We start from the raw sequence: 23,387 nt of genomic DNA on the forward strand, positions 1-23,387 counted from the left end.
GTTGAGACACTCCATGTGCTGAGCAGTGTAAGGCCTGAGCCTCTGGAGGGGGGCTGGGCTGGGCATGAGCTGCGGCACGATATGGACACGAACACAATGCCATAGGAGAGGACACGCAGGGGGACCCAGAACAGGATCCAAGGATCCCACAGCAAAGGGACCGAGGGCTCTGGAACAAACCAGCCCACGGTACGCTTCAGGAAGGAAGTGGCCACTGCAGCACCCGGGAGCACTACTGACTTTATGACACTGGCCGTCACCAGGAGGAGGGGTCGCAGAGGACCGGACCTGTTGGGGCGCACCAAGCGCTCACCTCTTGATCTGCTCTTCGATCTGTTTCACCAGCAGCGACTCCCCACCGCTGAGCCCCCCAGGACCTGGCGTGGCCCTGGGCCCCCCTTCGCTGGGCTCCACAGCCCCGTTGAGCTCCAATGAGCGGCCCAGGAGGGAGCGCACGCGTTTGGACCGCATGTCCAGGATGGTGTCCGTGTAGCCCACCTCCTCCAGGTACCTGCAGAGAGACAGAACCAGGGCAGCTCGGGTGTCTCCTGGCTTCTTTAGATCCGATAGGGGCTGAGGCAAACGGGGACAGGTTTTTTGGAGAAGCAACTTAAGACTACACGCCTGTGTTTTAAATAAGCACACCCCAGGCCCCAATGCGTCACTTTCAAGTCTATTTCCAGGGTAAGCCTTTACATACAGGCACAATGCGGTCACACAGATGCTAGTGGGGATGCCGTACGGAAGAGCCAAGACACAGGAGCCACACTACATGCCCACTGCGGACGACTGTGGCCGCAAATGACTGATGGGGACAAGAAGCAGAAAATAACAGAGGCACAGGGCCAAGATGGCCACAATAAGCAGCTTAACACAAATCCTAAGTTATGTGAGCCACACAATTCATGTTTGTTTAAAAAACTAAAAAAAAAAAAAAGTTAACGTGTGTACAAGTACAGGCCACACGCAAACACGTATTTGAAACGTGCCCCCCATGAGGCCTAGAAAAATACATACTCGATGCACCAGCAGTGACCTTGGACCTTTGGAATAAGGGATTAGAGACGTAAGAGCGACCTTTACAGTTCACTCTACTTGCTTCTACAAATGAGCATTTATTACTTTCACAATTTCAAACAATGAAAGCTAGCTGGGACAGGTCTACAAGTTACAAATAGGGAAAAAAATTAATTATGGATATCTGGTCCTTCAGAAGCCTTTTACATTTACCACAACCTGGTCCCTTTGGGACCCCTGAGCCCACCCCTCACAGGCTGGAGAACACCTGCCCTCAGCTACTGTGTCATCCCGTGTGCCTGTGGTGAAGAGGTTGGGCTCTGAGGGCCGAGTGCCCGAGGTCACATCTCAGACCCCCTCACTTACCAGCGGTGTCATCTCCTGCCAGCACACGCCCTCCCTGCCTTTCTGTGTTAGGGGAATACTGCCGCGTGGAAACTTCCACCAGGCATCACTGCGCGTGTGCGGCAGCAACAGGCACCCCGGCAAGTGCTGCCTATAGAACCGTCCCGTCGCTACGGCCGGCACACACCGTCAGCTAGCAAGCCTCCGGACACTTGGCTTAGGGAAATCGGGGATAGGGACAAATACCTTCCTGGGGCTTGTCACGCTATGGAACCATCTTCAGTGTGATGATGTGTGAGCAGTAACTGGCTATGGAAGGTGACGGTCATCCATGGGACAGACGACCCCATAGCTCTTACGATGATGCAACCTAACTAAATTATGTGGAAGGACGTCCACAGCACTTTGCGAAAACAAGGCAGTAGAAGAAACAGAGAAACACGCACCTGCTTTTATAAAACACACACACACAGCCCCACCACAGTCGCCAAAATGTTTACAGGGGCATGAGATTCCTTGGGTGGTGGAATTAGGAGTGATTTTCTTTGTGTTTCCCAGTAACTCTTGCATTCTCTAAAACACACTGATCTCTTTAATAGTAAAACATAACACCCCCCCCTTTTTTTTTAAGTGAGCGATATCTGGGGTCGCTTCCCAAGAGGAGAGGACCCCCACGCCCCACCATGCCTCCAGCAGCAAGTCTGCCCTCCCTCCCAGGCTGGGCTCCACCCACAGTGTGACCAGCAGGGGTCCTGACAGTCCACAGTCCCACCCCCCAGCGGGGACAGGAAGGGCTGCAGAGTTTTCAGGCTTATCTCCAGCCAAACACGTCCCTCCCCCTGCCGCACCCCAGCACCCCTGTCCTGCGCACTCACTGTCGGAGAAGCTGCCGGCCCTCCTTCCACACCAGCGGGCTGTTCTCCAGGGTGACCGACTCCACGGGGCCATTGGAGACTGCAGGGTGGAGACAAAGGAGGCAGGCTGTCTTCGGGGAGCGCTGGGTACCCATCCTCCTTCACCTTCCTCCCCTTCAAACCCTCCTCAGTCCCGGTCACACATCCTGCCGAGTCCCTTCCTGAGGGCATCTGAAACCTACCCTCACCCCTCCACGCCCTCTACTCTCCTGACGTCCTTCCCCAAACCACCTCCCAGCCTTCCTTCAGATCCCATCAGCTTATGTTGCTCTGCCACACGGGAGCTGGCCCCATTCTGACCGCGCAGGCAGAGCGGACTCTATGCTTCAAGACGAGCTCTGCTGCTCACCAGCTGTGTGACCTTGGGCAAGCTGGTTTACCTCTCTGAGCCTCAGCTTCCTCTTCCGAGGAACAGTTAATAACAGCAGCACCCAGCATTTAGGATTCTTGCGAGGATTAAATGAGATCGTCTGTTCATTTTACTCATTAACTACTTACCAGGCATCTACCAGGCACCTGCCTGGGTGCCTGAGCTACAAAGAGCCCTGCCCTGGTGGGACTCCCGTCCTGGTGGGAGGGGTCTGATATGAAGAACAACATCCCTGTTAACCCAGCCCTGAAGGCCTTGATGGGTCACCAGCCCCTCACCTCCACTGTCCCGCACCACCTGTTCCAGCCATACCCAGCAACTCCCCGTCCCCTAACACACCACCCTCTTTCACGGTGCCACGCTTCCGTACACGCGTCCCTCTACCTGGAACAGCTGCCCTACCCACTTGTCGGTGAACAAGGAGCTTAGAACGTTAGGAACAGCGTCCATCTGTGTCAGAGGGACAGCAGGCAGGACTGGCCTTCTTCATCACGATCTAGCCCCCTCCCCAGTCAGGGGCCCTACAGAGCAGCCCGTGCAGGGGGCACTGAGAGTGAAGTTCATGCCCTCCCCAGCTCCCCAGTCAAGACTGCATTCTGCGGAGCACAGTAGAAAGAGGTGGCCCAACTCTGCACGGTGCCACCACGCTGAGCCCAGTCTGGCGGGGTGGGCCAGTCGGGTAGGCCTGGGGGTGGGCACCTTCTTCTGCCGGTTCTGATTTCTTCTCCCCTGGGTTCAGGTCCGTCCCAAACTTCAATTTATGGTATTTGGCCCTAGAAGAGCAGATGATTAATGATGACAGACGCAGAGGAATAGACAGGGCCAGCCCTCACCTCAGGGGTCCCAGATCCCAGGGCATCCCAAAGTCCGCTCCCCGACCGCTAAAGATGAGCCGCCCGCCCCCGCCCCCCAACCCCCACCTTTAGGAAGCCACCCTGGTGGTAGAGGCACCACACACAGCATTATGCAGAACCCACTCTTCGAAGTCCAGCAGTCTGGGGTGCAACCCCAGCTCCAGGAGTCCCGGAAGAAGTCCTCCCCCTCTGGAAGCTTCCCCTGTCCCCATGAGGGGACTTGCGAGGGGTCAGTGAGGCAATGAGTCTTCTGTGGGGCCATCAACGCTATGTATGTTGTTACTAGTGCCAATCCTGAATACCACGTACCGTGTCTTGTTCTGTCCCCCTGTGCTAGAACCACACAGTCCTGGGCGACGGGGAAGGGAACGCCAGTTTCCAAACCTCCCCGGGGCTGGAAGGCACCGCAGGCGGCCTCCAGAGCCTCCCGCTCGGGCCTGACCCGGGGCGGCAGGGCTCACCTTTCCTGCTTCAGCGCGTATTCCAACATCTTGATCCGCCGCACCAGGTCCGTCTTGAGATTCTCTTGCCCTTTCCGTTCTCCCTGGAGGAAAGCCACCTGAGCCTGGGGGGGACAGAAGGGAACAGGAAGACAGCAGGGCTCAGGCTCACTGACGCGTGTCCCTCGCTCACGCAAGGACAATCAGCTCCAGCCCCCACCCCCACAATGACATGCAGCGGCCACTTCTTCAGGCGTGAAGACCCTGAGCCAGGGTTCAATGGAGCAGCGACAGGGCATGCTGGATCTGTTTCCAGAGTCCCCTGCCATGTGACCCACCATGAAAGAGCTAAGGAGGAGTCCTTAACCCTTGACATTAAAATGGGTAACTTGGCCCCTGCCTTTTGGGGAGAGGTCAGATAGGGGATGAAAGTGGGGGAGGGAGGCACGAAGAGCCCCGGGCTCCTTCTCCCCCACCCCGAGGCAGGTGCTGTCCCCTAGGTTGCTGGTGGAGGTGGTGTCTCACTATTTCTACCAGAGCATCTGTCTCTGGGAGGCGTAGGAAGCTACTTCGGGAGCTTAGGGACAAGAGTGGGTGGCTCAGCTCAGCTCCCGCTCCAATGCAAAAGCTTTACCACCCAACCCCCACCGCAGGGATCAAGCGTCCCACTGGAGTCTGCCCAGGGTGAGCGAGACATGCCACAGACATGACCCAGGGCCCCTGCCAACCACTTCACACCGTCTGCTGGCATGGGCTACCCCAGTCTGCTCTGGTCTGTCAACAGGTCTTTTGGAGACACTGGGCCAACGGCCTTCGAGGCAGGATCCTGGCCCCTGACCATGTTCCAGAAGTCCTGTGCCAAAGCCCTGAGAGCAGGGCTCAACCCTGGCTTCTCCCCAAGTGCTCCACTGTTACAGGCTGGGACAGCCTGAGCTCCAGGCCGGGCTCGGCCACTTACTTGCTGCATGATCTGAGGCAGGTCATCGGCCTTCTCTGAGCCTCCATTTCCCCTTCTAGAAAATGGGGCTCACGAGAGTGCCTGCCCCTCATGTGTTAAGTTCTTCTCAGTCCGAGGCCTAGCACAGAAGAAGGGCTAATAAATGCCAGCTCCTACCTCTCAGCATGTTTCTTCTCCCTGTCTGTTCTTCCACAACACTGAAACAGGCCCAGTTCTTTTAAGACCCAAGCCCCATCCAGCAGAGATGTCCATGGCACGCAGGCCTCCTGCCCCCACAGGCAGCTGCATCTTCCTGGAGCCAATCCCCAAACACCACGTGCTCACTGGCGAACTTCGGTGACTCTACCAGAAGCCCCGGGTCTGGCCACAGACCCCTTTGCCAGGCCGTGCCCATTCTCAGAGCCTGGCTCCAGGACTGCAAGTTCTCAGCAGCCTCTCAGATGCCCACCTACACTCTCTCTCTCTCCCTGAGGCTCGAAGGGCCCAGAGGACCCAACTGGACACTTGGGGAGTGTGGCACAGCTCTGTGCCTGCAAGCCTCCTATGGCCTCGGCCCTGCTCTAGGGACCAGGTCTCTCCCTCAGGTTGGCTGAGAACTGAGCACGTGCTAATTAACGCCCGCCTCTGGCCGGGAACCCGGGAAACAGGCACTCACATACCTCTGATGGGGGTCATACATCGATGCACCCTTCTTGGAGGGCAGCTCCGCCACATCTATAGAAATGTTAAACACACACTCCCTTTGCCCTGATAGGTCCACTTCCAGGGACGTAGCCTACAGGCATAAGTGCAACGTGGGCTTCCTTCCAGAAAATAAAAAGGAGTATCCCTGCCTCGATGTAAGACAAAAGTATCATGCACCCATTCGCTTACAACACCAATATTTACTAAGCCCCAGCTGTGTTATCAGGTACAGGTGCAGACAGAGCATACAGCACTCAAGACAGACCGCATGTTCCAGAGGGGGGTGTAGGACAAATAATGAACAGATCACTATATGTCACCAGGTATGGCATTGGGGTGGGGGGGACCCAATCTGTCCTTTGTGGGAATGGACTTTTTCCCCCTTCTGAACACCTTTTTCTCTCTACGCTTTAAATCAACACATACACGCATAAATACCTAAGGCCAGACAGGCAGACTCACACGTGGTCACCACCTTAGCAGTCTGAATTTCTGTCCTTTGTGTATCATCTCAGTCACCCAAATCCACCCTGTCCAGTCCCTTTAGAAGGTGGGGGGAGAGGTGGAGAAGAAAAGGTCAATCACCAAACAGAAGCCCCAAGTTTCTACCTCCTCACTGTCCTCGCTACCCTCTGGGGCTTCCATAGTGAGCCCTGTACTTCCCAGTGCTGGAACAGCCTGCTGAACGCCCACGTTCATTCAACATCCCGCACTGGTGACTGCCTAGACAGCCTGATCCCGCATGAGCCCCTGGAGAGTCACGGAGAAGACGACTGGTTCCTGGCCTCACAGAGCTCTCAGTGCAGTGTGGAAACAGGCAGGAGCATCAACAACCAACATACCATGTGATTGGGCACTGCGAGGGAGCAAAGGGTGTTATGGGAGGAGAATACCCAACCTGCTCCTGGAGGTAAGAAGCACAGCTCAGCCAAGACCTGAAGGCTGTTAGAAGTTGGCCAGGGAGGGGCGCCTGCCTGGCTCAGTGGGTTAAGCCTCTGCCTTTGGCTCAGGTCATGATCTCAGGATCCTAGGATCTCTGCTCAGCAGGGAGTCTGCTTCCCCCTCTCTCTCTGCCTGCTTGTGATCTCTTCTCTGTCAAATAAATAAATAAATAAAATCTTAAAAAAGAAAAAAAAGAAGTTGGCTAGGGGAGTAGTGTGTGCTGTGGGCAGAGGACAGAGACAAGAGCTGCATGGCAGGCTTACGGAACGCTAAGAAGGCCAGTACAGCCACATGAGAATGTGTAACAGGGTTAGTGAGAAAAGGCAGAGAGGCTTCTAGGCCCAAGAAAGGACCACAGACCAAGTAGGAGTTTGAAAGTTGTCCTCAGAGCATAGGGGAAGCTGTGGAAAGGTTTTAAGCAAAGGAGAGATGTAGTCAGTGCACGTTTCAAAGACAACTGCAGCTATACTGCTGAGAACTGACGGCTGGGGGGCTGCTAAAGTCCAGTCCAGGAGGCAGTCCCGGAAATCCCAGGGAGAACTGACAGTGGCCCAGACCAGGACGGGGGGCTAGGTTAGTGGATTTGCCTAATAAGGTAAAGGTAAGGTAAACTGGTAAGACAGGTGTCTCAGTCTGTGGGGAGAAGAAAGAGAAGGCAGGAGCATACCAGGCCCTCACACTTGCTGGGCCTGGCCCCTTAATCTCCCTGCTACCACCACAGCAAGCCCCGATCTCCCTTCTCCTAATTATGGTGTGGGAACCTGACTCAGCCCGCTCTGCTCTGTTGTCCCCTTTCCAGCTCCCCTGGCAAAGAAGGGAGAAACGAGAACCAGAAACATGTGGCTCAAGTGAACCAACTGGGAGGAATCCCACAGAGAAGGGAAGTGTTGGCGGCCAGTTCCTCCTACCGCCGAAAATGCCAGCAGCCGGCGCCGCCTCATCTGAGTGCCATGGTGGGCTGGCAGGTAAGCCCAGGATCTGGAAGTTCTCCGCCCACCATATCCACCCACCACCACACCCCCCGGCCAGACTGTTAGCACACACACACCCCGGGGCCTGTGCCCAGACGCGGATGCCGCCTCCCTGCTGTTACTCCCTCTCTACAGCCAGGCAGCACCGGCTTCCCGAGGAGCCAGAGGGTGTCAGTCCTCCCAGGAGCTGACGGATGCCTCTCCCTATCTTGCTGCGGACCCTTCCGTCCAGGCCGCCAGTCCTTTGTGTTTCAATTCGGGACCCACCCAGCCCTGTATCTCCTACTCTCCTCCAGAGGCTCCTGGCAGGGATTCCCCTCCCCAAATCCCTCAGAGCCCCTGGGGAGGCTGGCAGTGGGGGAAGGGCCGGCCCCACACCTGCTCTCCCCCCACCTCACTCCCTACATCCCCCATCACTGCTTCTCCAGGAATGTCCAGCTGAGATTCCCCTGAGAGGGTCCCCCATCCTTGGGGAGCTCCCCTCCCCAAAAGGGCCTCCCATCTATAAACTATATAGGGTTTGCACGTGATCTTTCATGTTCATCCTGTGTTGTTTTACCTTAAATGCACCACGTGCGTATCTTTGAAATCAGAAATATTTATGACCTTAACTTACGTTTTCATTAAAATAACTTATGCTTACATGCAAATGATCACGGGGCTTCAAGCAGAGCCACACAATCGAATTACTCGCCTCGGGGGCGAGTGTGCCCGGTTCTCTGCGGGCTCTCATGCAGACCAGCCGCCTCTGTTAGCCTCGAAGCTTCTGACAGGCGGAAACCTCACTGCCTGCTTCTCAGAAACCCCCACCCGACAGATAAACTCCTGCTTATTGTCAGATGGCATCTGAGCCACCTCCTTGCTCCGACCTCTGGGTACCTCCTGGCAGGACCTCACGAGGGGCTGCCTTCCCCACCACGCCCCCCACGCCCTCACCTAGCGCACCGCCGGTGCAACATGTCCTGTGCCAGGAGCAGCCGGACCCGGCGATCTGGAGAAGACACATTCAGGGTTCCTCGCAAAGGTCTGACACGGGCCAGGCCTCCAAGGATCTCACAAGAGGAGTCACACCTCTGTTAAGAGGTGAGTGTTCGAGCAGAGGTGTGTCAAGTGAGGTGCCCCGGAAGCGGGTGTGTGGAACCTGGGGGCACCCTGCACCGACCGCCGTTTCATGAGCGCAGCTGTTCTGCCCTCCCGCCCCCCAGGCCGCTTTACACTCACACGGGAACATACAGACGTTCACTGCAGCCATTTCTGACGGAGGCGGGAGGGCGGGGAGGGGAGTCTGGAAAGAAGCTTAAAGTCTGTCACCAAGGGTCAACCAAGGGAGCTGCGGTATACACATCCAGGGGAGTGTAGTTATCAAAATAGCACGAAAGCTCTCAATGCCGACAGGAAAGGAACGCCAAGACACGGGTATGTGAAAAAAGTCACAACGTGATTCGTATGTGACCTCGTGTTTTACACACACAGAGCTGAACCCCTTTTCTAGCAGGAACGGTTGCAGAGATGAGCAGGAAAAGGACAGGGGGTGGCTTTCTCTTTTCACTCATACACACACACACACACACACACACGTGAGACCTCTGTGTTCTTACTAATGTGACAGGACAAAAGGAAACAGCAGTACACAGTAAGCGATGCTGCAGCCGAGACCGGGAGAGCCTAAGCAGGCGCTCTCCACAAGCTCCTCTCTAACTCCAAGAAGAGCCACTCGGTGAGGGCATAAGCACACAGCTCTTCTCTTTCCAATCTCAAGGACAACAAGGTGGTACGGTGGGTGCTGCAGGGGGCACTGGTGTGAAATCCCAGAGACCAAGATTCCATCCCAGGTCTGCTGACGACTGCTTGCATGATCCTGAGGAGGCTACCAGGCTACATGTTCCTCGTCTGCACTGGGCAGTAAGGAGGCACAGAGAATGGGCTTCTAAAAGCCCACAGACCAGCCCTGCCAACCACAGGCTGGGATCCTAGCTCAGTCCCAGCCTGACTCTCCCTCAGAGCCTCCCTTTCCTCTCAGATTCTTTTTGAGTTCTGCCTTCAGCTCAGGTCATGGTCTCAGGGTCCTGGGATCGAGCCCCACATCGGGCTCTCTACTCAGCAGGGAGCCTGCTTCCCCCTCTCTCTCTGCCCACCTCTCTGCCTACTTGTGATCTCTCTCTGTCAAATAAAATCTTAAAAAAAAAAAAAAAAAAAAAAAGCAGGGGACAGGGACAGGGAAGAGGACCACCCTGCTCCCAGAATGTTGCAAGGACGAAATAATACCATGTATCTGAAGTGCTACACACAGTGCCTGGCACCTCCTTTGTGTCCAAACGAACAGCAGCTGCCCGCGTTACTGCTGAGTGAGGGCAAGGACACCTGCCCCGTCTCCATCATGGGGTCCTGGGATCAAGTGAGATGGATGCTGGGAAAGAGCGCCAGAAACAGAGTTGAACACAAAAGTGAGGGGTGCTTACGTAAGGATTCCTCTCCCACCTCAAGGCCAAGCCTCAGCTACCACACAGCTAAGATCCCTATTTTTGGAGAGGGGAGAAATGTAGAATGCTCTCTTCATTCATCCTGTGGACAAAATTCTAATCAGTTCTTCATTTGGGGTCCCCATATCAACTAGACAGGAAACCATGAACCAGAAGGGGAAAACTGGGCTGCTAGAAGTAGATACTGGCTTCTGCTAATTATATCCCAGCTCAGGAACCCTCAGTCCTGGTGGCCAATCCATGGATCCCCTCAAATCCTCCCAACTCTGATGCCCCACCCTCCAGACACTGGGCAAACAGACCCACACTTCTCAAGGTCACGAAACCCAGCCCAAACCCAGCCCAACTCCTCAGGCTCTAATAAACATCATCCCAGGGCACACTCCTCTCCCACGCCACTCCACAAACCATGGGGTCCTTTCCCAGAAACTTCCACAAACACATCTCCTCCCAGAGTCCTTCTGAAATGCTTCTTCAATGCTGTTTGCCTGCTCCGCAAAACCCTCTCCCTGCCACCCTCCAGGAACATCCCTCCAAGTCCTCCTGTCCCCGGTCCCTTTATCTCCATGTTGGACGCCACAGCACTACAGTCCAGGGTTCTCCACCTGACATCCTCTACACACCTCCCATCTCAAAACCATTGCCTGCACCCCCCCCCCCCCCCCCCGCACTCCTCCACACCCCGCAAACTGGAGTTTCGGCTCTGCATTTCTTCCATACCGGCTCCTAGAGCAAGTCCTGGCCCTGTCCACGCTTCCACCCCCGGGGCACCCCACCCTACACCCGATAGCCACACATACCGGCCTCCCCAAAGTTGCCTCTTAAAGGAGAGGGCACACATCTTCCTCCTGGGACCCCGCCTCCACCCTCTTCTCATCCCGACTCCTCACACAGCCATCTTTCAATCCCCCCACCTCCCTCCCCCGTCCAAACGCTCCGAACACACCCGGTCCCAGGCTCCCTGACTTCCTCTCCCCACTCAGGCCAGTTCCCCGCTCGACTCACTCACGCTCTCGGCGGCTCCCAAGTTTCTCCGACGCCCCCCCTCTCCCACCCTACGCCCATCAGGTTCCACCTCCAACCCTCACCTGGTCGGGGACGGGGTTGGGAGGCCAGCGGTACCTTTCAGGCTTTTGCTCACTCCCAACGAGAGCCCCCACTCCCCGAGTCCTTCCACCACTCTGCTGAGTTCTCCTGGACTCCCTTCAGGGCCCGAGGTCCTCTCCAGGGAACCCGTCTGCCCGTCAGCTCACTCCCACTCCAGCTCCTAGCCGGTTCCGGTCCCCTGCGCCCCTCCTCTCGGCCGGCCCCGGTCGGACTCTCCAGCCCCGGGGCCTCCCTCCCACCTCGAGCCGCCGGGTGCCCTCAGGACCCCCCTCGGACGGCCCCTCACTCCGTCTCCGGGCCGGTCGCGGTCCCCTCCCGCCCCCCCGGCCGTCCCGGCGGCCATTGCTCCAAGATGGCGGCTGCGGCGGCGGCGGGTGAGGCCGGGCCGGGCCGGGCGGGGGGTCGGGGGTCCCGGGGCGGCGCTCACCTGTAACTCGGCGCGCTCCGCCTCCCAGCGGGCCTTCTCCGCTTCGAAGCGCGCCCACTCGTGCTGGATAAAGTGCAGGATCCCCGGCAGGCTCAGGGGCTCAGGCCCCGCCGTAGGCCCGGGGCTGCCTCCGCCGCCGCCTCCCTTACCAGCCGGGCCGGGCCCCGGGGCAGGGGCAGCGGGCGGGGCCGCCCCCGTCGGGCCGGGGCCCGCGCCGGAGCCCAGCGGGCGGCAGGAGGAGGCGGCGGCGGCGACCGCGGCTGCCGCTCGCTCCTCCATCATGGAGGCCCCGGGGCCGGCCCGCGCGCCCGCTGTGCCTCGCGCGCCTGCGCGGCCGTACCAACCGCCCCCCCCCCGCCCCCTACGGCCCGCGCGCGCGCTCGGCGGGGGCCGGGGGTGCCGATGATGGGAACGAGTCCGTGCGCGCGCCTCGCCCACCCGGGTCGACCCCGAAAGCGCGCGCACGCGTGCGGGTGGGCGGGAAGGGGCGGGGCGGAGACGCGCGCCCCGAGGAGGGCTAACCGAGACCCAGGCCCAGCGCGAGGGTCGCTCCTGGGAGGAGCAGGACTTTGGGAGGAGCCGCTTTCTACCCCCTCCTCCTGCTTCGCCCCAAAGAAAAATTCTAACTCCCTCCAGACCCAAATGTCACTCTCCTTGACACTGTTCCTCTGAGAGAAAGGGCGACGACCACCAGGGGTGGTCTCAGCAACGGCCCCATCCTCTCCGTTTCCTGGCCCAGGTCGGTAGTCAGGGTAACCCTTCCCCAGCCTGGAACCCTCCCTCTTTGTGGTTATGGAGCCCCAAACCTCTCCTGTCCTTGCACCAGGGGGAGGTTGCTAAGGTAACTTAAGTCCCTGATGGTCCTTCTGCCCCAACCTTCATTTGGTTACTACGGCAACCTCACCTAGCACTCAGGTAGAAAGGACCCCAGCCCCAAGGACACTGCTGAGAGAACACCTCTTTCCCAACCCCTCCCCCTAGCCACCCAGCTGGCATTACCATGGTAACCGTTTCCCCCCCTCTTTCTCATCGTGGGAGGTCCATGGACCAAGCCAACCAGGTGTTTTTATTTAGAGAAGATGCTCTGCTGAAGAGCCGTTGCTATGGTTACAGGGCCTGGACCAGGAGGTGGAAACAGGCAAGGCCAACCCTGGTTGTTATGGTAACCAGGGACCTACAAGGATAGTCCCCCTTCCCGTGTCCCTAAGAACCAGGCCCACCAAGGTAGGGGACAGTTTTAAGATTGTGTCTCAGGATGGAGTGGGTCTAGGGAAGGGTTTGTTACGGTAATGGCTTTGGTCACTTCTAGTCCCACCTTTCTGGGCACATATATAAGAAGGGATGGTTATAGGCTGCTGGGATAACTGACATCCTTCCCACCCATTCCTGAGATACCCCAGGTGGGGCCGGAGCTCATGGAACTTCAAAGAGAAAGGATTCTCTGACCTTCTCATTGCCACTTTTGCAGGCAAGGTGAAATCGTACTCTGCTGTACAAAATTGGCTGATTTGGGGTTTTCTGGTTCTCTTTCCCTCAGCAGTGCAGCTGAGCTGGGCTGGAGCCGCCCACCCGGAGCTCCCGCAGCAACCTAGGAGGTAAGAAGTTCCTGAGTGTCGCCAGCGCTGCTGTGGAAACTGCCCTTCTCCCCCTCCGTATCACTCATTTTCTTTGCCTGTCACATTCCCATTCCACAGAAGGGGCAGCCGAGGCTCAGTCCAGAGCACAGCTCAGGCCAGGTGAACCTAGGCCGAAAGTGAACCTGAGTCTACTTACATTGTTTTCTGGGGAATGGAGAGACAAAGTCTCAGCTTGACTGTCCTCTCCTCCTGGACCACCTTTTCTCTGTCACACCCCCCGCCGGTTTCCTGACCCGTCTGTAAGTTCTGTGTGTGGTTTTTGTCTTCCCACCTCTGGAGGGCCTGCCCAGTGACTGCTTTGATCTTTCCCTGTTCCCAGAACACGGTCTGGCGCAGAGAGTCCTCACTAGGTATCTGTCTGTTGAGTTAATGGGTGAATTAATTCAGTAATTTGCCATATTTAGCTTTGAAAAACACCTGTCAGGTTGGGGCTGCAGAATGCTCAGTGAAGGTGGACAGCAAGCTGGGCAGTCTTGAGTGGACCCAAGAGAGAGCAGAGCTTCCTGGTTGAAAACATGACTCTGGAGCCAGGGTTGTGGGTCAAATCCTGGGTCCACCATTTCCCAGCTGTGTGACTTGAATGGGTGCCTTCACTTCTCTGTGCTGCTTTGTCCTCACTTTTAAATGGAATCAGAACACGAAAATGAAACAAGGTAATTTAAGTGCTTAGAAAGGGATCTGGCCCTATGGTGAGCAGCTAGAATTGTTGATACTATCATCGTACCGCGATTCAGAGAAACACAAGACGTTCAGACCTTCAGAACCATCGTTTCAGACCCTTTGCCTCGATAAAGGACTTTTGAGCCCTTACAGTTGGGAAAGCCAAGACCAACCGCGTGAGGGTACTAGGTGATTCCTTGCTCTTTCTTCTCTGGCCCTCTCCCCTGCTGGTCTGGCTGCCATACCCACTGGTCTCCGAGGCCCCGATTTCTGTCCTCTGTCCTGCCGGCACCTCGTGGCCCAGAGCCAGCCAGATGGAACGTGCCGAGCGCCAGGGCCTGGGAGGTCGAGACCGGGGTTTTCCCTCCATCCTTTCTGTCCCTGAGCTACAGTTTCCCCATCTGAACACCCAGAGTCAGTCGTTTGTGCCACACACATGTATTGAGCACCTAGTGCGTTCCCGGCACTGAGCTGTGCCCTGAGCGCACAGCAGGGAACAAAAGAGTAGGTCAAATCTACAAGCTAACGACGAGGGGAGAAAAACGCAGGGATGAGGCACAGGAAGTACATGGGTGATAGGGAGATACGTTTTGAAAGAGAGTAGCCAAAGAAAGGGCTTCCTGGACAGGTGACATCGGAAGCAGAGAGGGAAGCAGAGACGCAAGGGTCACGAGGGAGGAGCCATGCAGATTACCTGGGGTACAGCGTCCAGACAGGGCATAGCCAGTGCTTTGGCTGCTGTGCCCTGGGAGGATTTGAAGACTAATGTTTGGCCAGCGTGGCTGGAGCTGACAGTCAGTGGGAGAGACTGGGACCACATGGGGCCTTATGGGCCCTGGTGAAGACTTTGGCTTTTCCTTTGAGTTGTAAGCCACAGAAGGTTCGAGCAGGTGCAGGACAGAATCTAGAGTTTTCACACGATCCCTCTGGGTGCTGAGTGGGGAACAGCCCTGGGGAGGTGGGGGAATGAGGGCAGAGCAGGAAAAGGGTCTCTACAGAGTCTTTAGAAGATTCTAGAACCATCAGTGGTCTCTCCGGGGCTTCTGAGTACATAAGCTCTAAGTGTCTAAGGTTTTTAAGACCTTGAAGATTCTACGATTCCAAAGGTCCCCCCCCAACCCCCGCCCTGCCCACCTGCCCGCACAGTAATGTGAGGTCAGTGTTGTTGTCTGTTGCTGTGCGCTGTGTGTCTGCTGCTGGGTCCCCAGTGCCTAGAACAGTGCCAGGGGTATTGTAGGAGTTCCACAGAGAGGGAAAAACTGAAGGAAGGAAGACTCAATCTAAGGTCCAGAAGGTGATTCCAATGTTTTAAAGATTAAGAAGTTGCTCTTAGGGGCACCTGGGTGGCTCAGTGGGTTAAAGCCTCTGCTTTCGGCTCAGGTCATGATCCCAGGATCCTGGGATCAGGTCCCGCATCGGGCTCTGTGCTCAGCGGGGAGCCTGCTTCCTCCTCTCTCTCTGCCTGCTTCTCTGCCTACTTGTAATCTCTGTCTGTCAAATAAATAAATAAAATCTTAAAAAAAAAAAAAAGTTGCTCTTAAAGTGCAACTCAGATTCTTAAATGCCAACTGAGCTGGGTCACAGGAGGGCAAGCAGGCCTGGGATGGGTGAAGAGGGGGAGGAGGGCATTCCTGGTAGGAGAGAGAGGGGAGAGAGGAGGCAGGAAGACCCGGGGCCTTGAGCCACAGTACAATTTGGCTTCAGGAGCCTGAGGCCTTATAGACTCCGAGAACCCCGACCTTGGGCATCAGTTTTCCATCAAGTGCACTTTCAGTGCCCACCTGTGTGCCGGGAACACAGAGATGACTGAAGAAGCCCTGGCTTTACCCTCCCAGGCCTGCCCAGCAGAATGCACAGGGCTGGGATGGGGAGCCCAGAGCCTTCAAGAGCCCACAGACGACTTCTCGCCCAGCTTGGGGTTCAGGGAGGGCTTCCCGCAGGAGGAGGCATCAGAGCTGAGGCCTAAAAGTGGAAGCAAGGGTTCTGCAGGGGAAAAGAGGCATGGGGAGAAGGGGTGTTCGAGAAGAGCATCTTCTAAGCAGAAAGAACAGAATATACAAAAGCGTAGAAGTAACATCTGTGGGAGGAGAAGTCCAGGGTGGCTTAGGCAGAGTTTGGCACATGGCAGGAGGTGGAACTGGACTGGTGCACCAGCAAGAGACCCAGGGTACCCCCAGGCCTGGTGGGAGGTTGTAAGAAACTTTTTCCTCAGGGTACTGGGTAGCCATGGCAGGTTCTGAGCAGGGAAGGAGAGGTCAGGTTGGTGCTTTATGAAGATCCCTCTGGCTGCCATGAGCAGCGGACTTGTCAGGAGACCAGGGGAGGCTGAGCAGGGATCTGGGTGGACCAGGACTGAAGGCGAGATTGGCTGGGTCTCTGATGTCCCCCTTTATGGGAGGAGTAGAAACCTATGGAAATCCTTCATGGGGAAACTTTTGAGTATTTGCTCAGAGCCCAACACCTCCTGTGCTGGAGACCAGCCAGAGCTTGGCTTTGCGTTGGGGACTGGGAGACAGCGCCCTCTGGAGGTTGCTTAGGAGGGCAGCAGGTGAATTCAGGGCGGGGGTGTGTCCTCTGGTCCACAGCCGCTTATCAGAAGAAGCTTCCCTCCTCCCCTTAAAAAAAAATCATTATTTTATTTTTATCGTTTAATTTCTTATTTGATAGGATGTGGCATTCCAAGTATTTCTATTTTTTAATTTCAGGTTTTTAGTTAAATTCTAGTTAGTTAACACATATGGTAAAATTGCCTTGTTTTTTTGTTTTTTTAATTAGTGGTCAAGATTAAAAATTGGGATAGTTGTGATTTAAGAAAACACTTCTAGCTTCTCTTGCAAAACCAAAACGACCTGGCTGACCATTGGGAAGGAGATGGCCAGATGGCCCAGGATTTGAGGAAGTGAAAAGGGGACAGTGGGGGAGGGGCTTGGTGGGCCAATGCTGAGGCCAGCAGCTTCTCTCCTCCCCCCCCACCCCACCCCCGAGCCAGAGTGTGAGAGGGACAGGAGAGACAGATGGGGGAGGTGGGGGCCTTCCTGGAGGAGGGAATGGTGGAGCAGAAGGTGCAAGCGGGGCCTGGAAATGGAGTGGGACATTTGTAACTGAATCCAAACCTGGATAAGAAGTTGCCAAAGAAAAGGATAAAGATTAGGTGCGATTGAACAAGGAAGGAGGGAGGCCGAATCGTTTGATAAAAACCTTGCTAAGCACCAGGCTCTGTGCTGGGTGGAACTAGGGACCCAGCAGTGATTGAAACAACCTCAGAACCTGCCCAGTGGGAGGATACAAACCTGTCCCCACTCAGAAATAGCACAGAGTGGTGCGCTGGTTGGGAGAAGCCAGGGAGCTGAGGGAGCCCAGAGGGGATGGATGGAAGGTCAGAGAGTGCTTCCTGGAGGAGGGGAAGTCAGAGCTGAGACCAAATAGAGAAAGGGCTGGGATAGAAGGGCAGCGCTAGCGATGGGGGGTTGGGGGATAGGAGACTTCTGGCAACCACCTCCAGCCTCCCCTTTCATTCCCCCCTCCCCAGGATGCCCCGGAAGCCCAGCTAGGGCCCGACTTTGGCCCCATGCGTCTCACCCGCTGCCAGGCTGCCCTGGCAGCCGCCATCACCCTCAACCTCCTGGTCCTCTTCTATGTCTCATGGCTGCAGCACCAGCCCAGGAACTCCCGGGCCCGGAGTCCCCGCCGTGGAGCGGCTGCCGGCCCCCGTGTCACCGTCCTGGTGCGGGAGTTCGAGGCCTTTGACAACGCGGTGCCTGAGCTGGTGGACTCTTTCTTGCAACAAGACGCAGCCCAGCCAGTGGTGGTGGCCGCGGACACGCTCCCCTACCCGCCCCTGGCCCTGCCCCGCGTTCCCAACGTTCGCCTGGCGCTGCTCCAGCCCGCCCTGGACCGGCCCGCCGCGGCCTCGCGCCCCGAGACCTACGTGACCACCGAGTTCGTGGCCCTGGTGCCTGACGGGGCGAGGGCCGAGGCCCCGGGCCAACTGGAGCGCATGGTGGAGGTGCTCCGAGCAGGAGGGGCACGCCTGGTGGCCGCCCCTGTCGCCTCGGCCAACCCCGCCCGGTGCCTGGCCCTGAACGTCAGCCTGCGGGAGTGGACGGCCCGCTACAGCCCCGCGCCCTCCGCGCCCCGCTGTGACGCCCTGGACGGAGACGCGGTGGTGCTCCTGCGCGCCCGCGACCTCTTCAACCTGTCGGCGCCCCTGGCCCGGCCGCTGGGCACCGGCCTCTTCCTGCAGACGGCCTTGCGGGGCTGGGCGGTGCAGCTGCTGGACCTGCCGTTCGGCGCGGCGCGCCAGCCACCCCTGGCCACGGCCCACGCGCGCTGGAAGGCAGAGCGCGAGGGGCGCGCGCGGCGGGCAGCACTGCTGCGCTCGCTGGGCATCCGCCTGGTAAGCGGGGAGGGCGGGCGCCTCGAGTGGTTCGGTTGCAGCAAGGAGACCCCGCGCTGCTTCGGGACGGTGGTGGGCGACACACCGGCCTATCTCTACGAGGAGCGCTGGACGCCCCCGTGCTGCCTGCGCGCTCTGCGAGAGACCGCCCGCTATGTGGTGGGCGTGCTGGAGGCGGCCGGTGTGCGCTACTGGCTGGAGGGCGGCTCGCTGCTCGGGGCCGCCCGCCACGGGGACATCATCCCGTGGGACTACGATGTGGACCTGGGCATCTACCTGGAGGACGTGGGCAACTGCGAGCAGCTGCGGGGGGCCGAGGCGGGCTCGGTGGTGGACGAGCGCGGCTTCGTGTGGGAGAAGGCCGTAGAGGGCGACTTCTTCCGCGTGCAGTACAGCGAGAGCAACCATCTGCACGTGGACCTGTGGCCCTTCTACCCCCGCAATGGAGTCATGACCAAGGACACATGGCTGGATCACCGGCAAGATGTCGAGTTCCCCGAACACTTCCTGCAGCCTCTCGTGCCCCTGTCCTTTGCTGGCTTCGTGGCGCAGGCACCTAACAACTACCGTCGCTTCCTGGAGCTCAAGTTCGGCCCCGGGGTCATCGAGAACCCAGAGTACCCCAACCCGTCCCTCCTGAGCTTGGCAGGAAGTGGCTGAAGCTCCTCCCCCCCCCCGGGGGGGGGGTCTGGAGAACACTCAGGCCAGGGAGTGGGGGGTATGGGGGGACCTGGCCTTGGCTATGGTGCTGCTGGCATTTGGTGGGCGGGCCGGGGTTGCGGAGCTGCCGGGCAAGGACCAGCACCGTCCTGCACTTGGAAGACGTGCCCTGACCAAGATTTCCGAGAGCTTGGGTTTATTTGGAGAACAGTTTTGTAAAGAGGAAAATGTGTACGTTCTGCGTCCGGACTGCCGCGATTAGAACCCCAGCTCTGCCACTTCCTAATTAGGCGGGCCGGGTGAGTGTCCAGTTTCTCTGTCCTCGCAGCGTCGCTCTCCCAAAGAGCCCGCAGGACGCTTGGCTGCTGGGGCTGCTTCCGCCACTAGAGGGCGCCTCTGTCCTAGTCTGGGGTCCAAGGCCCAGGTAAGCCCGGGACCTCCCCGTTCCCGGAGCTTCCCTAACTTGAACCTTTTGGTCTCTCCAATCCCCTGTACCTGGCGGGACGGGATGACTGTCTCCCTTCTTCCAGAATGTGACCTCCTGGCCTCCTGCGAGCGCCCTGTGAATTGCATGCTGCTCTTAACCACATCTTGCAGAGGAGGAAACGGGCTCAGCCTTGAGCTTCCGCAGTGGGTAACCGAGCTCTGGATGCCAGACCCACTCCGTATGAACTGCGTTACCTCGTCGTTTCAGCGCTCCGCACCAGGTAGCCCACTTGCGCGGCGGGATGAACAGTAATCAGAGCTCGCGTTACTCAGCTCATATGGTGTGCCTGGCATCCTTCCCAGTGCTGGACGCGGAGTGACTGCTCCATCTCTCACCTCAACCCTCTGAGGCCAGAGCTGCTATTACTTCCATTTTACAGGTGAGCACACCGAGGCCAGAATGGCAGAGTCACTTGCCCAAGGTCAGACAGCTTAGAAAGCAACAGAGCAGGGACTTGAACCCCGGCGGCCAGGCTGGAGGGCGCACTGAATTTGGCTGCTGTGTCCCATTTCTAGTCACGCTACATGAGAGGGGGGTCCCTGGGAGTCCGCACCCCTTAGCTGGTGAAGCCATGGCGGCCTTCCTCCTGTGCTCGTGCACCCAAGATTAAATGCCATTTGAGCAAGTATCCCAAATATACTTATTATAAATTATATACAGGTACTTCTATTGTTCTGTGTATTAGTAATAAGGCTTCAATTATTCCATTTTAAAATAAACAGAGAAGGTTTTGTTTACATGGCTCATCTTAGTGACTTGTCCCATTTGGAACCACGGGCTGAGGCAGGAGAGGCCTGGGGTCAAAACCCAGCTCTGCCTCTTTCCCACTGGGAGCTTAGGCCACCATGACTCTGCCTCTCTGAACCTCTGCTTTGCGCCTGGGAAATGCGGGTCGTGAACGTTCCCCCCACAGGGGTGCTGTGAGCCACTTGAGTGGTAAAGGCTCAGGAATCAAGGCTGTGTTTGGCTCCTGGCCAACTTTATTTGTGATCTTAGGCAAGTCCCTGCCTCCCTGGACCTGTAGGTTGGTTGTGGGGGATGGGCGAAATTGCAGAAGCCGGAAGCCAGGAGGAGGGGGAAGGGGAGGGGGAGGAAGAAGATGATCAATGCAAATCTGGTCCCATCTCAAACGTGGCTCAGACATCCAGAGTCCGTCTTCTTAGATCACAGCCTCTATTTTTAGCCACTGAACCTGCAAAGGGCTCCCAGAGACTGTTGGGTTTCCACGGAGCATTTTGGAAACATAAGGGGATGATTTTGACTCTCGGTAAGCATAGCCCAGGAATGGAGAGGTCATAATAGGCAGGACCTCTCCACAGGGTAAAGCACTGGCCCTTGCCATATACAGTTTTGAAAGCCCCGTTGGACATTCCTGAAGGGAGTGCGATGTTCAAAATCTTATGCAACTGGTACGGTGATACAAGTTAATATATATGTCAATATATGCATCACAATGTGTAAATATTTCTTTTTTCTTCTCTGAAGGATGGAAATGATCTGTAGATACATATTTCTTTCAATTGTTTGCCAGGAACATGAGCTGAAACTCAGATTATTGTTAAATCATGCAATTATTTTGTTTTATTTAGAAACTTAGAAATTGTTGGTGCGGTTTCTTGATTGATATGCTATATATATATATATATATATATATATATTCATTTATTTAATTATTTATTATATAAAAATATATATAAAATAACCCTGGCTTAGCTGTGATTTGATAAGAGAACCACATCAAGTGCTTCTGGCAACTTCCCATTAAACTGAGTGCCATTAGGTGACTTGGGGTCTCAACAGCTCAAGAATTTCTCTTGGGGCGCCTGGGTGGCTCAGTGGGTTAAAGCCTCTGCCTTCGGCTCAAGTCTTGATCCCAGGGTCCTGGGATCGAGCCCCACATTGGGCTCTCTGCTCAGCAGGGCGCCTGCTTCCCCCCCTCTCTCTGCCTGCCTCTCTGCCTACTTGTGATCTCTGTCAAATAAATAAATAAAAATATTTTTTAAAAAAAGGGGGGGGGGCACATGGGTGGCTCAGTGGGTTAAAGCCTCTGCCTTCGGTTCAGGTCATGATCCCAGGGTCCTGGGATCAAGCCCTGCATCGGGCTCTCTGCTCGGCGGGGAGCCTGCTTCCCTTCCTCTCTCTCTGCCTGCCTCTCTTACTGCTTGTAATCTCTGTCTGTCAAATAAATAAATAAAATCTTTAAAAATTTAAAAAAAAAAACAGTTCTTTTAAAAAAAATTTCTCTTAGCACCATCTGTAGTGTTTTGGTGTTTTCTCCTCTATTCCTTGTTCCTGAATGAACAACAATTTACATTAAAAACTTTTGTAACCTTCGGGCACCTGGGTGGCTCAGTTGGTTTAAGCGTCTGCCTTCAGATCAGGTCACGATCCTGGAGTCCGGGGATTGAGGCCCGGCATCGGGCTCCCTGCTTGGCGGAGAGTCTGCTTCTCCCTCTGACCTTAGCCCCTCTCATGCAGTCTCGCTCTCTCGCAAATAAATAAATAAAATCTTCCAAAAAAACCCTAGTTTTGTAGCCTTTATAATACTGCCTGACAGCTTTGTGTATTCAGTATTTTTATTCTCAACTAGGTAAATAATATGAGGGGAAACCTATTGCAGCAATTAACTTGAATTAACGAGTTTATATTAGGATATGTATCACTGAATTTCAGTGCTCTCTCATTGACTCTTGTATGATTAGCCAGCCAGAACAGAAGCTTTTCGGTATTGTAAAAACCAGCACATTCAGACTAGTGCACATTAACCAAATTTTAGCCTCATTTGGAAAAACCTGCTTAAGAATTATCCAAGCTCCAGGGGTGCCCGGCTGGGGCTGGCTCAGTTGGAAAGAGCATGCGACTCTTGATCTCAGGGTCGGGAGTTCAAGCCCTGCTTTGGGGGTGGAGGTTACTAAAAACTAAATAAATAAATAAACTTTAAAAAATGAGTAACATCAAATCACGTGCAGGTAGGTCATAGTATCCATGATCTTCATGTCAGCAGAGCCAAGAGGATTTTCCCAGAGCTGACACTCAAGCCAACACAGGCGCTGGTGTGGCCATGATGGTCGTTAAAACATGACAATACTACGTTGTAGATTACTGATATGTTGGTAAACGGTCATCACCATGAATGCCTCTCCGTGGGGACTCCCTGAACTTCTCCCCCTGCCCCAACTCCCCATCAGGGAAGACGGAAGGTTCATGTCCCTACAGCTGTTGGAGGAGCTGCTCCCTTTAACCAAGCAGTAAATATTTGTGTGTCCTCCCTGAGCATTACAAAAGATTTGCTATGGGAGGTTGATGGCAGACAACCCACCTGTGTACAGCCCCAAACCAGAAACCCCCTGGTATCCATTCCACGTGAATGGAGCCACAAACTGCTGCGCCCAGAGTGGCGTACTCGTCCGTGATTAAAAACAAAAAGCAATAAACTAATAAGTGCACAAACGTAGCAAAATCTCAAAGGCATTATGCTAAGTAAGAGAATCAGGACACAAAAAGCAACCTGCTATAGGATTCCACTAATGGGAAATTCTAGGCGAGACAAACTAATCCTCAACCTATCCCAAAGCTGATCAGTGGTTGCCTGGGCCTGGGGACTGAGGGAGGAACAAAATGCAAAGGAGCACCAGGCTATCTGGGGTGGTGGCAGTATCGTGTATCTTGATCGTGGTGGTTTTCACTAACTATGCATCTGTCAATTTTATCCAAATACCTACTTTAATGGATGTGGTTTATTATATGCCAAGTATATCTTAATAAGGTTGAGCCCCCACCCAAAAAAAAAGGCAGATTGGGAGAGGGAGTCCAACAGGCCAAGAAACATTGTTGCCAGGGAAAGACAAAGCTGTCATTACTCGGAACTTGGAGCCCCCCTTCCTGTTACTGTGAGTCTAGAATGAAAAGTCCAGGCCCAATGCAGGACTAGCGTGAGGACTCCCTCCCAAGCCAGGCTCCTTCGAAGGAGCAAAAGGGGTGTTCCCAAGACAGGGGTGCGTGGAGCCATGGAGAAAGGTAGAGGTAGGTGGAAGCAGG

General features: G+C 55.8%; 2 protein-coding genes across 7 annotated transcripts in view; one reads left to right on the forward strand and one right to left on the reverse strand.

Annotated features, from left to right (window-relative positions):
* The window catches only part of STRN4 (striatin 4), a 25,575-nt gene extending 13,769 nt beyond the window's left edge, over nucleotides 1-11,806 (reverse strand). For 2 of the 3 annotated variants that reach the window (XM_032839176.1, XM_032839175.1), the window contains exons 1-5: nucleotides 11,510-11,806; nucleotides 3,962-4,065; nucleotides 3,346-3,419; nucleotides 2,238-2,316; nucleotides 314-511 (exon numbers count right to left, since the gene is read on the reverse strand). In XM_032839176.1, coding sequence (XP_032695067.1) covers nucleotides 314-511; nucleotides 2,238-2,316; nucleotides 3,346-3,419; nucleotides 3,962-4,065; nucleotides 11,510-11,791 — 737 coding nt within the window. In that variant the 5' untranslated portion in view covers nucleotides 11,792-11,806. Of the gene's footprint in view, nucleotides 1-313; nucleotides 512-2,237; nucleotides 2,317-3,345; nucleotides 3,420-3,961; nucleotides 4,066-4,898; nucleotides 5,017-11,509 lie in introns of all 3 variants that reach the window. The other variant, XM_032839177.1, reaches the window with a different exon arrangement.
* FKRP (fukutin related protein) lies at nucleotides 11,416-18,869 on the forward strand. Of its 4 annotated transcripts, XM_032839183.1 has the most exons (4): nucleotides 11,441-11,456; nucleotides 13,047-13,104; nucleotides 13,204-13,385; nucleotides 17,336-18,869. In XM_032839183.1, exon 4 carries the CDS (start codon nucleotides 17,375-17,377, stop codon nucleotides 18,860-18,862), a length of 1,488 nt encoding a protein of 495 aa, XP_032695074.1. In that variant the 5' UTR covers nucleotides 11,441-11,456; nucleotides 13,047-13,104; nucleotides 13,204-13,385; nucleotides 17,336-17,374; the 3' UTR covers nucleotides 18,863-18,869. The 4 variants fall into 4 exon arrangements, with proteins under 4 accessions (XP_032695072.1, XP_032695074.1, XP_032695073.1 ...); XM_032839181.1 differs by lacking the exon at nucleotides 13,204-13,385 and having other exon boundaries at nucleotides 11,416-11,456; XM_032839182.1 differs by lacking the exon at nucleotides 11,441-11,456 and having other exon boundaries at nucleotides 12,740-13,104.
* Nucleotides 18,870-23,387: the final 4,518 nt, after the last annotated feature.

This window comes from Lontra canadensis, unplaced genomic scaffold (assembly GCF_010015895.1).
Source record: "Lontra canadensis isolate GAN:19392208 unplaced genomic scaffold, GSC_riverotter_1.0 scaffold107, whole genome shotgun sequence".
Taxonomy (NCBI): Eukaryota; Metazoa; Chordata; class Mammalia; order Carnivora; family Mustelidae; genus Lontra; species Lontra canadensis.

What these genes read in the sequence shown, in the direction of transcription:
- FKRP (XM_032839181.1), top strand. Translation starts at nt 17,375, where the DNA reads ATGCGTCTCACCCGCTGCCAGGCTGCCCTGGCAGCCGCCATCACCCTC.